Genomic DNA, 20,546 nt, shown 5'->3' with positions numbered 1-20,546 from the left:
TTGCTTTTACTTTTGTTACAGTTTATCTTTTTCGTCCATTTTTCATTATTTTTCCTTTCCTTCCCAGTTTCTGGTCTTTAAGCTATTTTGGTCCAGAATTTACTTGATGCTTTTGGTTAGTTTTTGCTTAAAATCTACATACCAACATTTTAGTGGGTGTATTCTGGGATGGACCCATTCCTGCCCAGCGACTTCCCCGTAATGCTTCCACTGCAGTTTGTGAGGTGATCTGGATCCTTCCATTTATATACAACCATATATATGCAATGTATTCACAGTTTAGTTACTTTTCTGTTTTCCTTTCCATTTTCTTTCTTTTCTCCATTTCTATCTTTTATATTCACTTTTCTCTGTTTACTTTATCTATTTTTTGCCTTCATTTCTTTCCATTTCTCAATCGCTTTGTCAGCTTATTTCTGTCATTCTATATTTGATTTTGGTATTCGTGCCTTTCATTCTATTTCTTTCACTCTCTGATGTGATCTGTCTAGTGCCCTTCTGTTTCAAATACTCACAGCAGAATGAAGTCTCTTTGATCAGCAGTAGTGATTTTTATTGGCATTATCACTAATAAGAGAGGCTCCAAACTACCGCAATGATCAATGGAAGTCTAGGGATTAAAGTAAGGCCTATTCCAGGAGTGTGGAGATTGTAGATAGGAAGCCACACAAAAAGCTCCAAATATGTGTACGAAACAGCCTGGTGGAACAGCATGTTTTTCTACATCGCAGACTGGAAGCAGATGGATTCTACCTCATAATACTCCAACATAGTGACATCCAAATCTTAATCAGATCATCTGGGAGTGGGGATGAATCTTTTCCCCAAATGTAGTGAAGGAAAACTGGACACCAATTCATGGTGATTTTTACACAGTAGGGTTGGTTTGAGGTTTGAGATTAGGCTATCTGACTGCCCTCTTCAGGTGGGGGTTCCTAAAAGAGGGAGAAAAAGAATCTGCAAAATAGAGTGACACATAAATAAAATGTAGCCCGGAGAAAAAACTTTGCCGATATTTGCAGATATTACAGAAAATTAAAATGGAATCATATGACCACACAATTAAACATTGAGAGAAATTACCAAGAGACAGAGAATGTGTGATTACCTCAAAAGAACATCTGCAAATATATGTACATGAGCAGAAAAATGTGAGCGTGAGAGACTACGGAAAATAATTAGAGTGAAAAGACAGATTGCAAGTGTGAGAAAAAGAATCCGTGAGAAAGAATAACTAAGTGACTGTAAAAAGAGAATGTCTGAGCAAGAATTACTAGGAATAATTGTAAAAAGAGAGAATACGTGAGAAAGAGTGATTACATGGAATGCCTGTAAAGTGTGAGAAATCACTCGGAGAAACAGAATGTGTGTGTGCACATGCGCACGCGTGAGAGAGAAAAGTGATGGGGTAGGAGAAGGGTACAAAAAAAAAGAAAGACTACCAGTCAAGAGACTGGGGCATCAATTCAGCAAACAAAAGGTGTATCCATACCCTTAATGTCACTAAAGATCATTTTCCTATACAGCATGCTTAAAAAATGCATGGGATTTAGCTCTCAGCAGTGAACAAACGGCACTAGCCATTCTTTACACTTGCTCATAGACTTTCTATGGGGTTTTGCACTTGAGCAGCATTTCAAAGGATAACTACAGTTGTAGGAATGTCTAGTTCCTATCAAGAGACTGAGGTCGACTCAGGCAATCAACAAACGATGTTTAATATAAAACAAACAAATTTTAACAAACCAATACACGAGAACTACGAAAACAGGTCTCGTCAGTTCGGAGGCTCCACGAGGACTGCTAGGGCGGTCCCGTGGTTGGCGTCATGACGTTATCACGTTTTTCCCGCCGTTGGGGGATCACGTGATGAACGGCGTGACATCATCGTGTTTGCTCGCGCTCTTACAGGGACCGCGCTCTGTACATGCAAACAGTATTTTTTTTTTTTTTTAAACCCCACAGTGCAGATAGAGGCCATTTCGGCCCATCGAGCCTGCACCGACACATATCCCACCCGATCCCCGTAACCCCTACACCAACACATATCCCACCCTATCCCCGCGTATTTAATCCCCCTAACACCAAGGGTCAATTTATCATAGCCAATCAACCTAACCCGCACATCTTTGGACTGTGGGAGGAAACCGGAGCACCCGGAGGAAACCCACGCAAACACGGGGAGAATGTGCAAACTCCACACAGACAGTCACCCGAGGCTGGATTCGAACCCGGGTCCCTGGCGCTGTGAGGCAACAGTGCTAACCACTATGCCATACAAAGGTACAGACTCAGGCTGTAGTTAACGCACTGTTAAAGGGAATTATATACATTCGATCGGAGTCCCTTAGTGGCTCCGCCACATGCGCCCCCCCAGAATTGTCTTTAACAGAAAAAGTGAAACGGCGAGGAGGCCTGACAAGCCTGTCAGAGCGACTTCTGTACGTTTGAAGTGGAAGCTGCTGGACGGCGGGCGGGCTGGCGGGCGGTAGCGCTTGATCTGGCACGGCGACTGTGGGCGGTTGGCCACGTTTTGGCGGCTGGGCGGTCAAGGTCCAAGTGAGCCGGCTTCAACCGGTCAACCGAAATGTGGTCCGGTTTACCCCCGATGTCCAACGAGAAAGTTTTGTCTCCCGGTGCTAGCACGCGGAAAGGACCAGTGTAAGGGGCCTTGAGCGGATCCCGATGAGCGTCGTGGCGGATGAACACAAATTTGGCATTCTTCAGCTCTGCTGGGACGTGGGAGCTCTGAAAGCCGTGATGTGACGTTGGTACTGGTGCAAAACAGCTGGCAGCCTCCTGGTGGCTGATGAGTTGCTTGGATGCGGACCATGGCTCTATTGGAGTCGGAAGGAAATCACCTGGTACGTGTAGCGGTTGGCCATAGACAAGCTCTGCCGAGGACGAGCGAAGATCTTCCTTGGGTGCCGTGCGATAACCCAACATGACCCATGGTAACCTGTCCACCCAACCAGCGCCTTGGAGGCTGGCCCTCAGTGCGGCTTTGAGCGACCTGTGAAATCGCTCGCACAGGCCGTTCGCCTGTGGGTGGTAGGCTGTGGTGCGATGTAGCTTGATGCCGAGCCCTTGAGCCACTGCGTTCTAGAGCTCAGAGGAAAACTGCGGCCCACGATCGGAAGAGATGTCCGCCGGTACCCCGAAACGGGCGACCCAAGAGGAGATGAATGCCCTGGCTACGTCCGCGGAAGTGGTGGATGACAAAGGAGCTGCCGCTGGCCATCTAGTGGTGCGGTCCACCATTGTAAGAAGATGTGTGAACCCATGGGAAGGTGGAAGTGGCCCCACCAGGTCTACATGCACGTGATTGAACCTACGTTCTGGGACAGCGAAGGTGGCCAATGGAGCTTTGACGTGACGCTGCACCTTGGCCTTTTGGCAGACCACGCAGGTGTTGGCCCAGTCGCGGACATCCATGTGCATGCCCCGCCACAAGAATTTGGACGACATCAGCCATTGCGAGGCCTTCATGCCAGGATGTGACAACCCGTGTATGGCGTCAAACACTTTTCGGCGCCAGGCGACCGGCACAATAGGGCGAGGATCTCCTATGGAGACGTCACACAGTAGCTTGGTGCCCGCGGCATGGAATTTGACGTCGGCCGCTTGGAGGCTAGAGGGGCTGGTTCGGTAAGCTTGTACCTCCGGATCCGAGGCTTGATCCGCAGCCATGAGGGCGTAGTCGATTCCGAGCTGGACTGCATGAACGGTCGCGCGGGAGAGGCAATCTGCCACCAGGTTGTCTTTACCGGCCACGTGCTGAATGTCCGTCGTGAACTCAGAAATAAACGTAAGTTGACGTTGTTGTCGGGCTGACCACGGTTCGGCGGTCTTGGCCATAGCGAACGTTAGGGGCTTATGGTCTACGAAAGCAGTAAAAGTACGTCCTTCCAGCAAGAACCGGAAATGGCGGATGGCCAGGAAAAGAGCTAGCAACTCCCGGTCAAAGGTACTGTATTTCCGCTTGTTGCGCCGTAGTTGACGGCTGAAGAACGCCAGTGGTTGCCACGTACCATGGACCCACTGTTCTTGCACTGCGCCGATGGCGTAGTCTGACGCGTCGGTGGTGAGGGCGATGGTGGCACCTGGTAGCGGGTGCACCAGCATGGTCGCGTTGGCAAGGGCGACTTTTGTGTCAACGAATGCCCGGTCCATGTCGCCTGTCCAGCTAACCGGATCCTTGCCAGGCTTGCCCTTGAGGGCCTCGTACAGGGGCTGCATGAGCAGAGCTGCCTTGGGCACAAAGCGGTGATAAAAATTTACCATCCCGAGGAACTCCTGCAGGGCCTTGATGGTCTGTGGGCGCGGAAAGGACGTCACCGTCTCCACCTTTGTTTGCAAAGGCACTGCTCCCTCTGGTGTAATGCGATGCCCCAGGAAATCCATGTGCGGTAGACCAAACTGACACTTGGCCGGATTGAGAATCAGGCCGTGTAGGCTTAGGCAACGAAAAAGGGTGCGCAGGTGCACGATGTGTTCCTCCTTGCTCCGACTGGCCACGAGGATGTCGTCTAAATAGACGAAAATGAAGTCGAGGTCGCGCAGCACAGAGTCCATGAGACGCTGGAAGGCCTGGGCAGCGTTCTTCAAACCAAAAGGCATCCTCAGAAATTCAAACAGGCCGAATGGGGTGATGACTGCAGTGTTCTGCACATCCTGCAGGTGTACCGGGACCTGGTGGTAGCCTCGGACCAGATCCACATTTGAAAAAATGGTGTTCCCAGCCAAATGGGCAGAGAAATCCTGAATGTGGGGGATCGGGTATCGATCAGGAGTGGTACCATCGTTAAGCCATCAATAGTCACCGCATGGCCGCCATCCGCCGCCAGGTTTTGGTACAAGGTGGAGAGGCGAAGACCAGGGACTATTGGACCGGCGAATTATTCCCAGGCATTCCATCGTAGCGAACTCTGCCTTCGCGACCGCCAGTTTGCCGGGTTCGAGGCGCCGGGCCCGTGCGTGGACCGGGGGGCCAGTGGTGGTGATGTGGTGTTCAACACCATGCTTCATGGCCGTAGAGGAGAACATGGGCCTGGTCAGGTCCGGAAATTCACCGAGCAGGCGAGTGAAATCGTCCGGAGTTGGGAAAGCGCAGGAGACGGTGCGCGACATGGTGTTGCCCCGGTGACAGGGAATGGAGTTAAACGTGGCCGCGTTGACCAGCCGCCGGTTCCGCACATCGACCAGGAGGCCGTTGGCGCACAGGAAATCCACGCCGAGGATGGCTTGTGAAACCCTGGCTGTAACAAATTCCCACACAAATCGCTGGCCGCCGAAGCACACCTGGACCCGCCGTTTGCCGAAGGTCCGGATAGCACCGCCATTAGCCGCCTCGAGTGAGATACCGTGCCTCCCAGATTGAACATCCATAGCTAACGCGGGAATAATGCTGCACTGTGCGCCGGTGTCGCACAGGAATCACCGACCAGAGATGGAATTGGTGATGAACAACAGCTTGCCAGAATTTCCGATGGCCATCGCAGCCGCGGGGCACCCGTCAGACCCGCTCTTCCTTCGCTGGGGTTGCAGTGGATTTTTTTTTTGGGAGAGAAGCTGCAGGGAGGGCGGCAACATCTGGCTTTTGCGCCAAACCGCGCGTGGTAGAAGCACAGCCCCGCAGGCGGAGGGGCTGGGGCGGCGTCCGTGGGGGGTGGGCGCCTCGTGGCAGCGCAGTATTGCTGCGTCTCCGCAAAAATCTTATCCGCTTCAGCAGCAAGCGCTGCGCAGTCTGTGACTTCGGACCGGGCCAGGGCAGCCTGGACTTGCTCCGGTAGCTGACTGAGGAACAGCTCCCTGAAGAGGAAGCATTGCGGTTCGGAGCCAAGGAGCATGAGCATTTGGCTCATGAGCTCAGACAGCTTGGAGTCCCCGAGGCCAGGCATAGCGAGCAGTCGGCGGGCGCGCTCCGACTTCGTGAGCCCAAAGACCTGTAATAACTGCGCCTTGATCGCTTCACACTTGCCGTCGTCCGGGGGGTTTTCGAGCAGGCCGACGACCCGCAAGGCGGTGGAGCTGTCGAGTGCGGAGACCACGTAAAAGTAACGGGTCTGATTCGCAATGATGTTCCGTAGCGCAAACTGGGCTTCGACCTGGACAAACCACGAGGTCGCTTGTTGCTCCCAGAATTGCGGTAGCTTCAATGCAATGGCGTTTGTTTCCATGCTGCGTTCCTTCTGCGAAAACCGTTCGCAAAAGTCGGGGTCACCAATATAGGAATGTCTAGTTCCTATCAAGAGACTGAGGTCGACTCAGGCGATCAACAAACGATGTTTAATATAAAACAAACGAAGTTTAACAAACCAATACACGAGAACTACGAAAACAGGTCTAGTCAGTTCGGAGGCTCCACGAGGACTGCTAGGGCGGTCCCGTGGTTGGCGTCATGACGTCATCACGTTTTTCCCACCGTTGGGGGATCACGTGATGAACGGCGTGACATCATCGCATTTGCCCGCGCTCTTAAAGGGACCGCGCTCTGTACATGCAAACAGTATATACAAAGGTACAGACTTAGGCTGTAGTTAACACACTGTTAAAGGGAATTATATACATTCGATCGGAGTCCCTTAGTGGCTCCGCCACACAGTTCTAATTTTGCTTACTATAGGTTTCCCTAACATTGTCTACAATAATGGTTGTGGTTCGATCTGGTAACTGATGCCTCATTCTGAGATTCAGTGAGACTATGGTCCGGAATTAGCTCTCATCGGCGAATGTATGGCGCCAGCCATTCTTTACACTTACACATGCCCACAGACTTTCTATGGAGTTTTGCACTTGAACTTGCTGTAATTAGAGAGCCATTTCAGCGCAATGCCTTCTACAGGGGATCTGGGACCTGTGTGAACAGGGCAAGTAGCTATGCATCTCCTTAACCAACCAGATTGAAGATGAATTAATACAGTGTGCAATCTGAACCAGGAAGTGTAACTTAGAATATCTAATTCAATGCCAAATCCTGTACAGAAAGTGAAATAAAGAGAGAGAAATAAAAGAGACAGAAAGAAAATGTTATTTAAAAATTACATTTTTTAATTTAAAAAAAAATCTCCAACAATAATTAAAACCTGAGGGGATGAGACTCCACATTTGTAAAAGTTAATTTTCAGTGCCAGAGAGGTTGTTTGGCAGTAATTAAGACTTATCACACCGTTAAAAATTTACTTACACTGGAATGGACTTTTTCTGGCGAATTTAGTGAATATCTATCACAGAAGTACTGCAACTTCACGCCATTCCATGCATTTCAATGCTGAGTTTCTCAGCAAGATATTGTTATAGTAAAGCTTCTGGAGGAGCAGGACAACTCAGACAGCAACTTTCTGATTTCCTCGTTTAACTGCACATGTGCAGTCGCCAGAAGTTGCTGTCTGGTATACACTTTTAAAATGGTGAGCACTGATAGCAAAATCCAGGATAATGTTTATGTATAAATGTTCAAAATAGGTGTTCAGCACAGTGAGGAGTGTTAGAAGGTTCTGGGAAGTCAATACAGGAAGACTATATAAGTAGACCTATTCCATTTATGTTGTAAGTCATTAAATAGTACCTTCGTTTACACATTTGGATGGGACATTTTGAATTTATCAATGATTCTTAGTTCCTCAGTTCTTAGTTTCCAGGTAAGTAGTAGTCATAGAGGTGTTCACAATATGGTAATTATCTTCCCATCCAGGGTCAAGAAGAATTTGTAGCAGTCAAGGGGTAGGGAATGAAGCAATTGTCCAACTTAAATAGCCACAGAAAACTCAGTGAAGCAGTAAGGCTCTTAATGAATCCCAGAGTCCCTACCACTAAGTAAACTTCAAGGCATCTCTTCAAAGGGACCCTAATGTAGGACTTCTCTTTACGGAGTATTCAAATATTGCTTTGTTGCACCTCTAATAAAAAGGTGATACTTGTATCCACAGAATACCTTTGTTGTATTGTTCCAACTTAAACTGTGCACTATCAGATTGCACTGCATTGTTTTTGCTTATCAAAGCTGAGATTTACCCTCTTTCAAAGAAACACAATTGTTCCACTGATGTTTGGGTCCAGTGGCCAAACAAAGAAAAATATAAACCATGCTTTCCATCAGGTTCTAGCAAACCAAATCGTTAAAAAGTGCAGCTGAACAAACCTAATAAAGGCACTACCAGCAGTCTAGCAGTATATTCCTTTTGTCAGAGGGAGGTAATTTGAAAATCTCTGAATTTGAATTACAACTCAGGATGCTTACTAACTGAATAAGGCATGAGTCTATGAAAATGAATATTCATGCACCAGAAAATAATGATGGCCTTTTGAGGTTCTGTTTCTGTATCAATTTGTCTCTATTATTAATATAAAATTTCAAACAGGATCCTTACTAAGACTATGTGCAAACTCTCTAAATCAGATAAAGGCAATCAGAGTGAGTCGGAGAATTTGTAAGTAACCAAGCTCTCGTTTACACTATGGGGGTAAATTTGAATTGGTTTAGGATTCACAGCTGTTTTAAATCAAAAGCACCATAACTACTTGAGCTTCAGATTCACATTTGTTTTGAATTTGCAGCTGAATCCAGCAATGTGGTCAAATAATGGTGCTCAGCTCTTTACTCTGATCGTATTTTGGAGTAAAAACTCCCACCTCTTGACCTCAGAGCTGACCTGAATTGTGAACAGGAGATTGACATCGGGCTGGTATAATTGGCTAATACAAATCTCCTGCAGGAAAGCAGATCTCAGCTCATGCACTGTGCTGGTAATCGAATACCACCCAACATTGCTCCAAGGAATGCAGTGAGTCCATTCAAATACTCCCTGCCTTTTCCAAAATATACCTTTGAATATTATTCATTGTACCCCATTTCTCACCTTTAAGTACTCTTTTTAAAAGCTTCTACCTTTTGTAAAAAAAACAAATTATTAGTAAGGTAAGCTAACAGATTCACAAAATTTTAACATGGATTCTCTGAAACTGGTCGTGTATTTGCAGATCCTTATTTTTCCTGAAGGTCCTGGCCATTGGTGTCATGCATGAATGAAATTTCAAATGAGACAACTCGCGCTCAAAACTCTGAAACAGCACACCTTCACCTAGCCATGTACAACCATCACCCAGCCACTAAGTCTATCTACCCATCTGTCCAGCAGTGTAGTGTGTGAGCTGGGTATGTACTGTCCAACACATTGCTGTTTTGAATAGAAAGGACTTTCAAATGCTAGGGGAGTGAATTTGGTTCAGATCAACAGATCCAAATTGAATTCAATACCCCTGTGTAAAAGAGGTCCTGGCTCACAAAGCAAGCAATTCTCTGCTATTTAGCAGCTCAAACTAGAAAGCAGCTCATGTGCGCTTCTTTTCTTTTGCCCTGTAAATAAACACTAGTGTAAACTGGCATGCACAATATTGTATTGTACAATATACAGCATTACATTGTTCTCTAGAAAAACAGTCATCCTTTAACCTTTTATTAATAAAGCACTGTACCAGCTCAAGTACACTTCAGATCCATCAGACAACCTGTATATGCACTTTGCCAACATTTAAATTCTGTCTGCTCAGCGCTATTTGTCAATAAATGCTAGCAATGGCAAAATACCCATGTTTATTTTTCCTAGAACGCTGATATGAGCAAGGTGCAATATGCAAGCACTGCAGAACAAATTCACAGCAACCTTCAGCAGCAACCTGAAGTAAAAAACTAGGATAAAAATCATACCTCTTAAACATTCTGGTAGTTTTGCAGAGAGATATATACATATTTGTCTTATGAGTCTGGTTGTTTGATGCCATGTCTGGAAGAGGCTTTGGTGATAGTGTCTACATCACTAAGATCTTCTGTATTTGGAATAGAATGAAGCCCCTTCTCTGTGGCCCTCTTGTGGTAGGTCTCACAGACAGTACCACGACTGTATTCTAACTAAACCTGGGGGCTTCTTGCAGCAAATTCTGGTCTTTGTTCATTCTTACATTTTTTTTAAAGAATTTGATTGCTCACCTTAATACTTCTATTCTAATGTAAATCAAAAGTAATTCTATGTAGAGTAGGGCAATCTTTCCTGTGAGAGGATTTTATAAGAACCCCCTTCACAATCCTGAACCACAGACCCCCTTCCATTTCACCCACAACACTGACTAGACTGAAGTGCTATTCTCTTTCCTCAGCTTTCGAAAACATCTTAACCTCAAGTGCCCAGGACTAAAGGAAAGGAGTTCCACAGAAATAATAGCAATTTTAAGCATGTACTCAAAAGATGTGCATGTATTTGTAGATAACAATGCTATAGAAAACTATACAGTATAAAAATTCAATAGACCTTCGAGCCCCTTCTACTTGGTTAAAAATGTGGCAGTTATCTGTCTCCTAAGAGCTTTACTGTCACTATCAGTCAAATCCCTTTTGGATTACATGATGATCAGGTCATTCTGAACTGAATCAGAATTGGTTACTATTTACACCGTGCTTACTGAAACCCAAGACATCTACCAAACCATATCCAATTACTAGTCAAACATTTACTTTTGGGTGATGCAGGGTATACATGTGGTGTAAAATTATTTTTCTTGTACAAAGCATTAGGGTATAATTTGACACACTGTCCAAGGGACTACAAGACCTAGGTGTCTTTAGACAAAGTTTAAACGTCACTACAGCAGTGCCAGGCAGTAATAAGCTCCTTCCAAAATAAAAATGGAACTACCAGTGTGTGTGCCTGAGCCATAGAATTGTGTGCAGATTGAGCTACTAGGAAATGTAACAGGAATACTAAGAATTGAGGTAAATGGATCAGTATCAGCATGCAGCTTCAGGCACTCCAAGTGTTCCTCTCAAAATCCTGATCTACCGTGGCCTCGGCCTGTTCACAAGATAGATACAGATGAGGAACACCATTTGACCCAGATTAGCTCATCCACCCAGAAAGACTTTACTGTCTCCCTTAATGGCACCTATTGTTACTTAAATGTTTCACCTCCTCTACCATACCCTGAAGTCCATTCCATGTGTTGATCACTCTTTGTGTGAAGAACTTCCTGACAGGAGTGATAAATTTGCCTTTTTCTTGTTTGAACCTGTGTCTTTTTACCTTACTCTCAAGATTCAGTTTGAAGCAGTCTTGCAGATCTACTGTTTCTATAATACTTAAAACTTCTAAGTTCTTTTCTAATGACCTGATATACATCTAAAGCTTCTCCTATGGAAAGAAAGAAAAAGGCTGTTTCCTTTCAACAGGTATAGAATTTGAGCCCATATACCTGTATTTAAAGACTGGCAAATAATTGAATTATCACATGACTAACTAAAATGTGATTACTATGCCTAGTCCTTATTTGGAAAGACTCCATTGCATTTTGAATGATTTTTTTTTTAAAGAAGGAAATTCTGAATACTTTTGACTTAAAAAAACCCAAATTAAGGTGAATAGAAATTGAACTGATGATGGTAACAATCTGGGATTCATAGCTCATCATAAATTCACCAGCTCACAGCCACATTTCTATTTCTGTTTATTTTAAAAAGGAGCAGAAATCACTATTTTTTGACTACAGTGCAAACTTTTTTTTTTAAAGACCTTTTTGAACAATTCTGATTCTGTTTTTATGCTACACATTAATCAAAGCTTTACCCTGTTGTCTTTGTACAGCAAATCAGAGTCTGCCCCTGGCAAAGAATGAAGAAAAGTCAACAGGAATTAAGTTTCAGTGCAACTGTTTACTCAACTGTGGCCTGCAGTTATTGAAATTTTATCCATGGTTTTGTGTGACTACAGCAGTAATGAATTCAGCATGACTGCAATTCTCTAAGTAATGGCACATTTATTTCAAGCAACAACCTGCACATCTACATTGACTGAGGTAAACTGCAATCTGCATCAACAGGAAAAGCCATGGCATTAACTATACCTGTTGTTGCTGGAGATGAACCAATTCAGCAGCGGTCACTTCAACCGAGGATATGTCGCCGTTTGATCTCCCTTCCCTTGTGCTACTGTCTGGATAGTGGTTACCACTGCTAGCTCCGTTCTGATTGGCTGAACCGTTGCTTGCTGCCTCAATCCCAGATTCTTGCATCATGACTCAAAAACCTGAAAAATAATTCAGAACAACAGCTGTTAACACAGTAATTTTAGATTTTTTCCTCAGCTTTTGAGTTGCCAAAACGGTGAAAAAGTATTAACAAAAAGCCTTTTATTTCTTTTGAGTTGCTGTGCACATACTTTGTAGTTACTTAATTACCTACACAAATAGCATCTCATTTTGGTAAGTCATATTGGTTGGATCTTATATATTAGAAAATTAATGGTACACACCATTATTTCTATTCACTGGATCATACTATTTTTGTGGGAATTAATTTCACTGGTGTTAAAATAAAACACCCATAAAACTAAATGCCTTATAAGATTTCTAAGAGTTTAATTTAGCCTTATTTTGTATCAGTGCTATGCAACATAATTAAAATCCAACAAAAGAGCAAAAAGAGGCAATTAGGTTCATTTTCCTTCAGTAGCTAATGTGAACAAAAAAGCAGAAACCCATTTCATACTTGCACTGGCTTTTTTTGTTCACATTAGTGACTGAGGAAAAAATATTCTAGTGAACAATCATGTGCCTTAAAAATAAAATACAGCATTATACCAGCACTCTGGAAAAGTTCAATTCGTTTCAAAGCTGCAGTAGTCATATCCAAGATCTGCCACATGAATGTACTCCTGTTACATTTACCCACCTCCTTTTTAAAAAAAAATAATTTTGTGTAAGGACTGGTTCAATTCAGATTCTGATGTGATCCCTCCCTCCCCCAGTCGAACAGCTTGCTGACACTTATTATCTAGGCTCACACGTGAAAAATGACCATGTGGATGAAGTACTGGAGGTCAGCCGATGCCTGTGGAACTATACTCCAGCAGGGAGTCAGCACCTTCCAAGTGACAAAGGAAAAAAGATGAAACTGAAAAAACAATTCAGGCTAGGTATTGGTCCATTTTAAGTTTACATCTTCAGTCTGTAAAGAGAAAGTTGTCAACAATCATGGTGGTCTGACTGTGAAATAGTCATCTGATTAGTTGGAGTGATCGCATGCTTCCTGGACACCACCATGATTAGCCATTAATCTTTATTTGAAAATTAATTTGATGCTCAGAAGAGTAACTGAAAATATCTGGGCATTTGGATTAAATAAAGTTGTATTTTTTTGGCGAGTTGGGAGACTAAGAAAGGTGTTTAATACATACATAGGTATGATAGGTGCTGCAGCTTTAAATTCAGTTGAACTATAGAGCAACCATTAAGTAAAACTAGTTGTTGTTGGACCAGTACATCTGTATTTCAAAATAGACCACGTGGAATGTTCTGCAAAGACTGGGTATGGAAAACATGCCCTAGGTTATATGGGTTTAATTTTTCTGAGAGTTAGGAACTAAAGCCTAATCAGTCTGACAAAAGAAGTACCGCCTCCTTAACTTTGGTTTGCCTTTGGCAGTTGGCAGGCTTTTAATTCACTTCACACCTTGATAGTGATGTACTTGTGTGATCAAAACCCAACTATAACTCTTTACTTTGATGAATTAACCTTTTTGGGAAAGTTGCTCAGCTAACAAGAAGAGAGGCTTTATTCCTGGACAGTTAATGAAGGTTGACCAAGTCAGGCTGAAATGAATTAACTTAACTGATCAATTATTTATATGAAGCAGAAAAAATGCCCTTAAAACACTCTGCCTAATCATCAAAGGAAGTGAAAATTGAACTAAACACAGATTTATAATATCACATGCTTACTCCTGTGGGAAGCTCAGTCACTGGAACCAGAATGGGACTAATAAAAGCCGACTGACAAAGATTCTAAATTAAAACAATTTCAAATGCTGTGTGACAGAAAATGCTAAATAGTAAAGAGTGTTACCAAATCCGTAAACTAGAGACAAAATTATCCAAACACAATGCGTCTGTAATGCAGTTTAAAAATACTACGTGCCATTCTACTGATATTATGCATGCACTGTCGCCCCATAATGAATTTTCACAATTATAAAAGGGAAGGAGTAAATTTTCTAATGCACAGTAGCTAAAAAGTAATCAAGAGAATGAGCCTAAAGGCTATTTCAATGTATGCAAAACTACTGACCCACAATAAACTGAAGGTAGCCCACAATGAATGCAGAATAATGCCCAAATGCTAAGTACCTATTCTGATGAGGAACAGCTAAAATTAACACTCAATTAATTTTTGAATCGACAAACAAATGAAACTCATAAATCTACCTTCTCATTAATTTTACTGTAGTGTAATACCACGCTGCAATATCGAGAAGAAATCTTAAGTGTTATCCATCATGAATATCAAAAAAGGGTAGCACTAAAACAGCATAAATTATGTATATTACCTGTTGGTAAAAATGATAAATGTTTTATCATTTCCAATGCATAATGTGAGTTTCAGCATTATTGAAGATAAAAATATGTGATTTTCTTTGAATACTCATCTAGAGCAAAAGTGCATTAATTAATGGAGGGAAAGGGACTGCTTCACAAACACATGTGATTTGTCAAGGTCACAATGCCTGTAGTTTTTTCCTTATCTTTGAACTATCCCAGCATTCTGTTGCCAATCTTAACAGGTTCTGTCAGGTTTAAATACACAACAAATATCCTGAAACAACAACAACAACATTCAGAACAATAACACAGGCAGTCCTTGTAAAGGTTTTTAACTTGTTTACCAAACACCGCGAGGAACAAACTAAGCATACGGTCACCTGCAACCACCTCCCACTCTTGCAGCACAACACTGTACCTCTCTAACAGAGGCCTGTTAAGCCAGCATTTGTTGGACAAAGAATTTTCTGTCCATCTGATGCACCCAGTCTGCCCATACTCTTCTTGTTCAACCCTGTCTCTTTTTGTTGGGCGGTGGGGGGAAGGAAGAGAAAGCAAACAACTGCATAGATACCATTCCACTCTAAGGAAATCTAGTGGAGAACTAAACAGCTTGCTAATCTGCTTGCCCCTTCAGTCAAGTCTCTGATAAGAAAAGCAAACTCAAGTCTGCTTGAGCTGCATTCCACGGACAAGCTCCCTTCTTCTTTATCAAAACACAGCATTAAGTTTTGTCCAACCATACAGGATAAACTGCTGCTCACACCCGTAAACAGAGGTATATTTGTTTAATAACTGATTGCTGCCATAGCTACAGTAAACAATGTGCCTGCATTTGTGTTCATGAACAAACACATCATCTTGCAAGACCAATTTAACATTAACCAGGTGGAATAATCGACAGATTTTGTAGGTGACACTCAGCCAAGACAATGTAAACAGATTGAGGGGGAGAAAGGGGCCATTCTTAGGGAATCAAGGTCGAGGCAATGCATTGTGGCTTGAGTAAACAGTGGGAAGAACTTAAGACAAACAACTAGTCAGTCTTCTTTCATCCACTGACATTTATACAAGTGGTGATTTTTGTATATTAACATATATCAGCTGCCGCCCACCGTGAAATCAGCCCAGTGTGAGACCAGGACAACCTGTTTACACAAGGTTCTGTTTACTCACAAACAAGAATTGTTTGCATCAGCAGCTTAGCCTTATCCATCCGTTGCTAACCACACAGAAACTTGCCCTATTTCTTTCATTTGGTTGTTTTTTTCTACGCTAAATCAAATCTTCCAATCTCCCTTTGTTTCAGTTCACATGTACTTCTGCAGCCCTATTATGGATGGCACAACCAGGGACCATGAAGGATTACAGAAGAAATTATTCTTTTTAATATAGTTTTTTTTTAGTTGTCTGACACCCGAATATGATTTAAGTGTGCATTTAAACTGGTCTGAAATAAACACACTCACAGACAGCAATGTGCTCCAGGCAAATCTGAATAATTTCATCAAATGTCAACATGTGGGAAAATGGTCTTTCTGAGCATGTGTAGTTCAAAGCATTACAACACATGAGTAATCTCGATGCACCACAAGGAGGGTGGATTTGAGGAAAATAGGTGCAGTTTACAAGTGTTCCACAAGATAACATTTTCTCTTCAAGTTCAGCACTATAAATTATAGTCCACAATTTGTTTGTCGACAAACATGGAAAAAATTATATTAAATAATTTCCCCAACACATTTACCTCAACAAAAAGCTGTTCTATATGTTACTAATTTGAGCTGCAAAACCCACTTGTTTTAGATAACTTGCATACAGTTCTGCAAACGTGACCCTTTTTGCAGTGAGCCTCATATCAGGGCGTTGGGAGTGTTCAGATTATCATCAGCTTTTGAATGACTCCCCATCCCTGCTGTGCTCAATGTTCCACAATATACATGTTTAAATTTACACACACACACACAGTAGCCATACTGCAAAATCAAAACAAATCCCACCAACTACATCTCACATTATACTCATCAAGACAAAAAATTATTTTAAATAATCTTTAAAGTGAACTTTTTTGATAAACAGAATGCTTTAAACAAAATGCTTTAAAAGGAATGCATATCAAATTGAAACACAGAAGCTACAAGATCAAAGTGAATCTGTATGATAGCCTTTAATGCTTGCCCATTTTTTCATATAATAGTTTTATACATTTTGATTACAGGACTTTATAGTTAATTGGTATCAGCTGTTTTAACGAACCAAATGCAAGTTTGTTTTTTCTAACAATCTAAATTGGTGGTTTTCTTTTGCTCATCGGAGTGAAGGACGTCACTGGTGAGGAATGGAACATACTGCACCTGTTGGCAACCAGCAACAGCATCAAGCAATCCAGGCCAAGTAAAACATGGGTTAGATGTAGGGCAAACCTCTGACACAGTTCCACAAATGTAGCTTAACTCCAAGCTCAAAAGGCTATCCCCTGTGCCCTCTCTTCATGCCAGTGAGAAAAAGGAATACTGTTTCATTCTGAAATCCAGCCTTCTTGAGCCATTATAAATTACTCAAACTCTTCACGTCTGAATTGAGTGCAGGTGAATAGACTCAACTCAAGGGTCAGCGTGACTCAGATGTATCTGAACACATACCTCTGAGTCAGAAGGTTGTGGGTTCAAGTCCCACTCCAGAGACTTGAGCACAAGACCTACACTGACATTTCAGTGCAGTACTGCAATGTCGGAGGTGCTGTCTTTCAGATGAGAGGTTAAACCTGTTAAAGGTTAAAGGTCTGCCCTCTCAGTTGGACGTAAAATATCCCATGGCACTATTTCAAAGTGCAAAGGAGTTTTCCCCGGTGTCCTAGCCAATATTTATCCTTCAACCAACATCACTAAAATAGATTATCTGATCATTATCACATTGCTGTTTGTAGGGCCTTGCTGTATGCAAATTGGCTGCCACATTTTCTACATTATTAACAGTAATTACACTTCAAAAGTACTTAATTAGCTGTAAAGAACTTTGGGATGTCCTGAGGTTGTGAAAGGCACTATATAAATGCAAATATAAACTGGCAACTAGACTGACTAGGGTACATTTTCCCCAGGCGTGTTCGGGTGGTTGGTAGGCAGAGTAACTTTTCTGACCACCTGATCACGTGGACAGAAAGCCCAGTTGACTCTGACAGGTTGCCCAGGCATTAAGATCGCTGACGGGCAGCCCGCCCAATTGGGGGAGGGGATTTCTGGCTGAGATCTGCAGTATTTCACGGGTGAATGCACCTCTTAAAGAGAGATGTCAAATCACCCTGAGAAGAGTTTGTCTTGCTGATTTTATTGTGGTTTCAACATTTGCAATAAGTTCAGTGCCCCTGAGAAGAGCAGGTTCTGCTGTTTCTCCACTTGCTTTCAGAATGTTGAGGGCTAGAGCTCCAAGATTCAGTGGCATGACAGTGGAGATCCAAGAGGAGCACAGTGCGGGAACAGAAGCAGGTCCTCTTCCCCAGGAAACCCCCAAATTTATCCAGGCACCTGAATCGCTGTTTCAGCACAATAATGGCTTGCTCCATTGATGCCCTGGTGCCTCCAAAACTCTCACTGCATCGCCTTTTAGCTGGGGTTCATGGGTACTATAGAGGTGTCATCAGCCGTGGCGGTAACAGGTATGCTTTGTCCCCTAATAACCAGCTATGGACCTGCTGCTCTGGGTCAAAAATGTAGGGGGGAAAAATTGAGTCACGCCCCCTTTGGGGTGCTAACTTCGCCAAAATTAGCACCCCCGCAGCCGAAATTCATCGGTAGCACCCCAAGAGGGAAGCAGGGTGCTACTAGAAGCGCCCCACCTCCCTCTTGGGGCGCTGTGAGGGAATATCGCGGCGCTACGTGCCACGGTACTGCAGGCCTTCCTCCACTTCTTAAAGGGGAGGGGCCTTGCGCAGCACAACCCGGGGCCCAGCTGGGCCACCAGGGATCGGAGGCAAAAGAGCCTGGCACTCACGGAGCGCAGCCAGCACTCTGCGTCGAGGCTTTAGAGGAGGCCGAGTACGGCAACGGGGGCAGGTGCTGGCAGGCGGCCAGCAACAATAGTCGCCCGGCACTTCCCCTTTAATTAGAGCCGCGCCGGCCGCAGGTAGGCCCCCCCTGACCCCGTCGGACATAACGTCCGGCGGTAAGTCAGGGGGCGCTACTGAAGATTGCAGCCGGGGCACGAGCGGGGCGCTGTGCACGGTGATGATGTCATCGCCAGTGGCGCAGCGCCGTGGGGCACTAACGGTTACCGCCACCGCTAACCTCCCACTGAATTTTGTAGGAGGCTAACGGGGGGCGCAAAGCAACCAAATTTTCCCCCCTAGAGATCCAGGACTGACGCAGGATGAATGCATCATGGCTACCACCAGGGTACCGTGCAGACACCTACATAATTCATAGACTATGGTCACATGCCAAGTGCACATTGAGAGAGTGGCACTCCTTCGTGATCAACAAAGGTCCTGACTCATGTGGCAATGCCTTAATCTCCATGAGTGCTGTGAGTAGCAGGCTGGACTTCTGAGGACCCAGCAACTGCTGCAAATCCCACTGCTCTGTTCTGTTGACTGGGGAACTTGATGTACTGGCCTGCCTTAGCGAACAGAGTATCCATCACTTGTATAATGCAGGCACGTGCAGCCGACTAGTTAACATGTGCCATGTCTCTCGTTGCAGCCTGGAAGGACCCCGAGGGCTACTATCACTTTGACTGCCGCTGGCAGAGTGCCTAAATGGCACAGAAGGCTGTAGCTTCTTCTGCAGGAGGCTGCACAGGTCTGTTACTTTCTGCCGGAGAACCGGAGCCTCTTTATACATTGCTCCTCGGTGAGCTATAAACACTATGTAGAGTGTAGGGTCACCTGAGTGCAACCCTTCTCCTATGTGTTGCTGTAATAGCACCTGTTGCAGCTCCAGCATTCTCTCCTTGTTGCTCCTGCTGCTGGTGAAGAAGTTATTTTTGCTGGTCACCCTCTGGTACTTCACCCAAGTGACCATTCTTCAAATATAAATGTGGACACTGAGGGGGAAAAATTCAATATCGACCATATTGGGGCACTAACATCACCTGGGCGCTAACTTTAGCGCCTGGTGCTAAGTAGCGGCGGTGACCACGAAATTGAGTTTTAGCGCCCCAAGAGGGATGTGAAGCACTAAATCAAGCGCCACACACGTCTCTTAGGGCGCTAACGTCGGATAGCGGGGTGCTACCTTCAGAGCACTAATCAAGTTCCGACGCTGTCAATTACAAAGTCGTCAGACAGACTGGCACCTTCCAGTTCTTAGAGAGGTTTAATCATGCTGCACAGCCTCATTCTGATCATTGCTGCTTGTGAACTGGGCCTGCAAGGAGCTGCAAGCCTTCACTCAAAGAAGTCATGGCCGATCAGAGGCCCAGGGAGAGGGCTCGCCGGTTCAGCGACCAAGCATTGGAGGCTCTGGTCGCGGCTGTGGAATGCCGACAGGTAGTGCTGTTCCCAGACACTGGCAGGAGGCCATTGCCACAGGAGTTCAGAAGGATGTGGAGGGAGGTGGCCCAGTACATCTTGGAAAGAAGCGTGGTCCACAGAACTCTCACCCAGTGCCGGAAGAAATTCAACAACCTCACTTAGGTGGTCAGGGTGAGTACATGCTTCAAAAACCTCTACATGTCACCACCTCAACCTCACACTGTGCACACACTGTATAAACCACCACATCCCCAACACTCACCCACCAACGATGCCCACCTACTAAAAGTCACATCCACACCTCACACCTTGCATACATTAACAGCTATTCAACTATGGTAGGCACATCTGCCAAACACACAGCTGCACACTCACACACTTTCCTTTTTCTTGGAGACCAAGCTTGCTCACAACAGGAGGGAGCAGCTCCGAACGGGAGGAGGTGAGGCAGTCCTGCACCCCCTTACAGACCTGGAGGAGCGAGTGGTCCACGTCATTGGGGCCCAGGTCCTGGGCACTGTGGCTGTCGGAGACTTCGACCCCCTTGGGGACAACAATGGTATGTTCATTACCTCTCCCACTTCCCCCTCACACCACAAGCCTTTCCCACTTTCCATCTAAGTATACTGTCTTCATTCCTTGCTCCCTTCCTGCCCCCCTCCCCTGACCTTAACGCCACTCTTGTGTCTTAATGCTTTCAATAATCAGCCACCAG

General features: G+C 44.5%; 1 protein-coding gene across 7 annotated transcripts in view; it reads right to left on the bottom strand.

Annotated features, from left to right (window-relative positions):
- The window catches only part of foxp1b (forkhead box P1b), a 581,092-nt gene that overhangs the window by 264,943 nt on the left and 295,603 nt on the right, over positions 1-20,546 (bottom strand). For all 7 annotated transcript variants that reach the window (XM_086001439.1, XM_086001441.1, XM_086001437.1 and 4 more), the window contains one exon: positions 11,890-12,071. In XM_086001439.1, the coding sequence (XP_085857565.1) occupies positions 11,890-12,060 (171 nt within the window). In that variant the 5' untranslated portion in view covers positions 12,061-12,071. The remainder of the gene's footprint in view (positions 1-11,889; positions 12,072-20,546) is intronic.

This window comes from Somniosus microcephalus, chromosome 11 (assembly GCF_052327205.1).
Source record: "Somniosus microcephalus isolate GS21.2 chromosome 11, FLI_Smic_1.0, whole genome shotgun sequence".
In the NCBI taxonomy this organism is placed as follows: Eukaryota; Metazoa; Chordata; class Chondrichthyes; order Squaliformes; family Somniosidae; genus Somniosus; species Somniosus microcephalus.
Note: the sequence above shows the minus strand (reverse complement) of the source record. Positions and strands in the feature narration are given on the sequence as shown.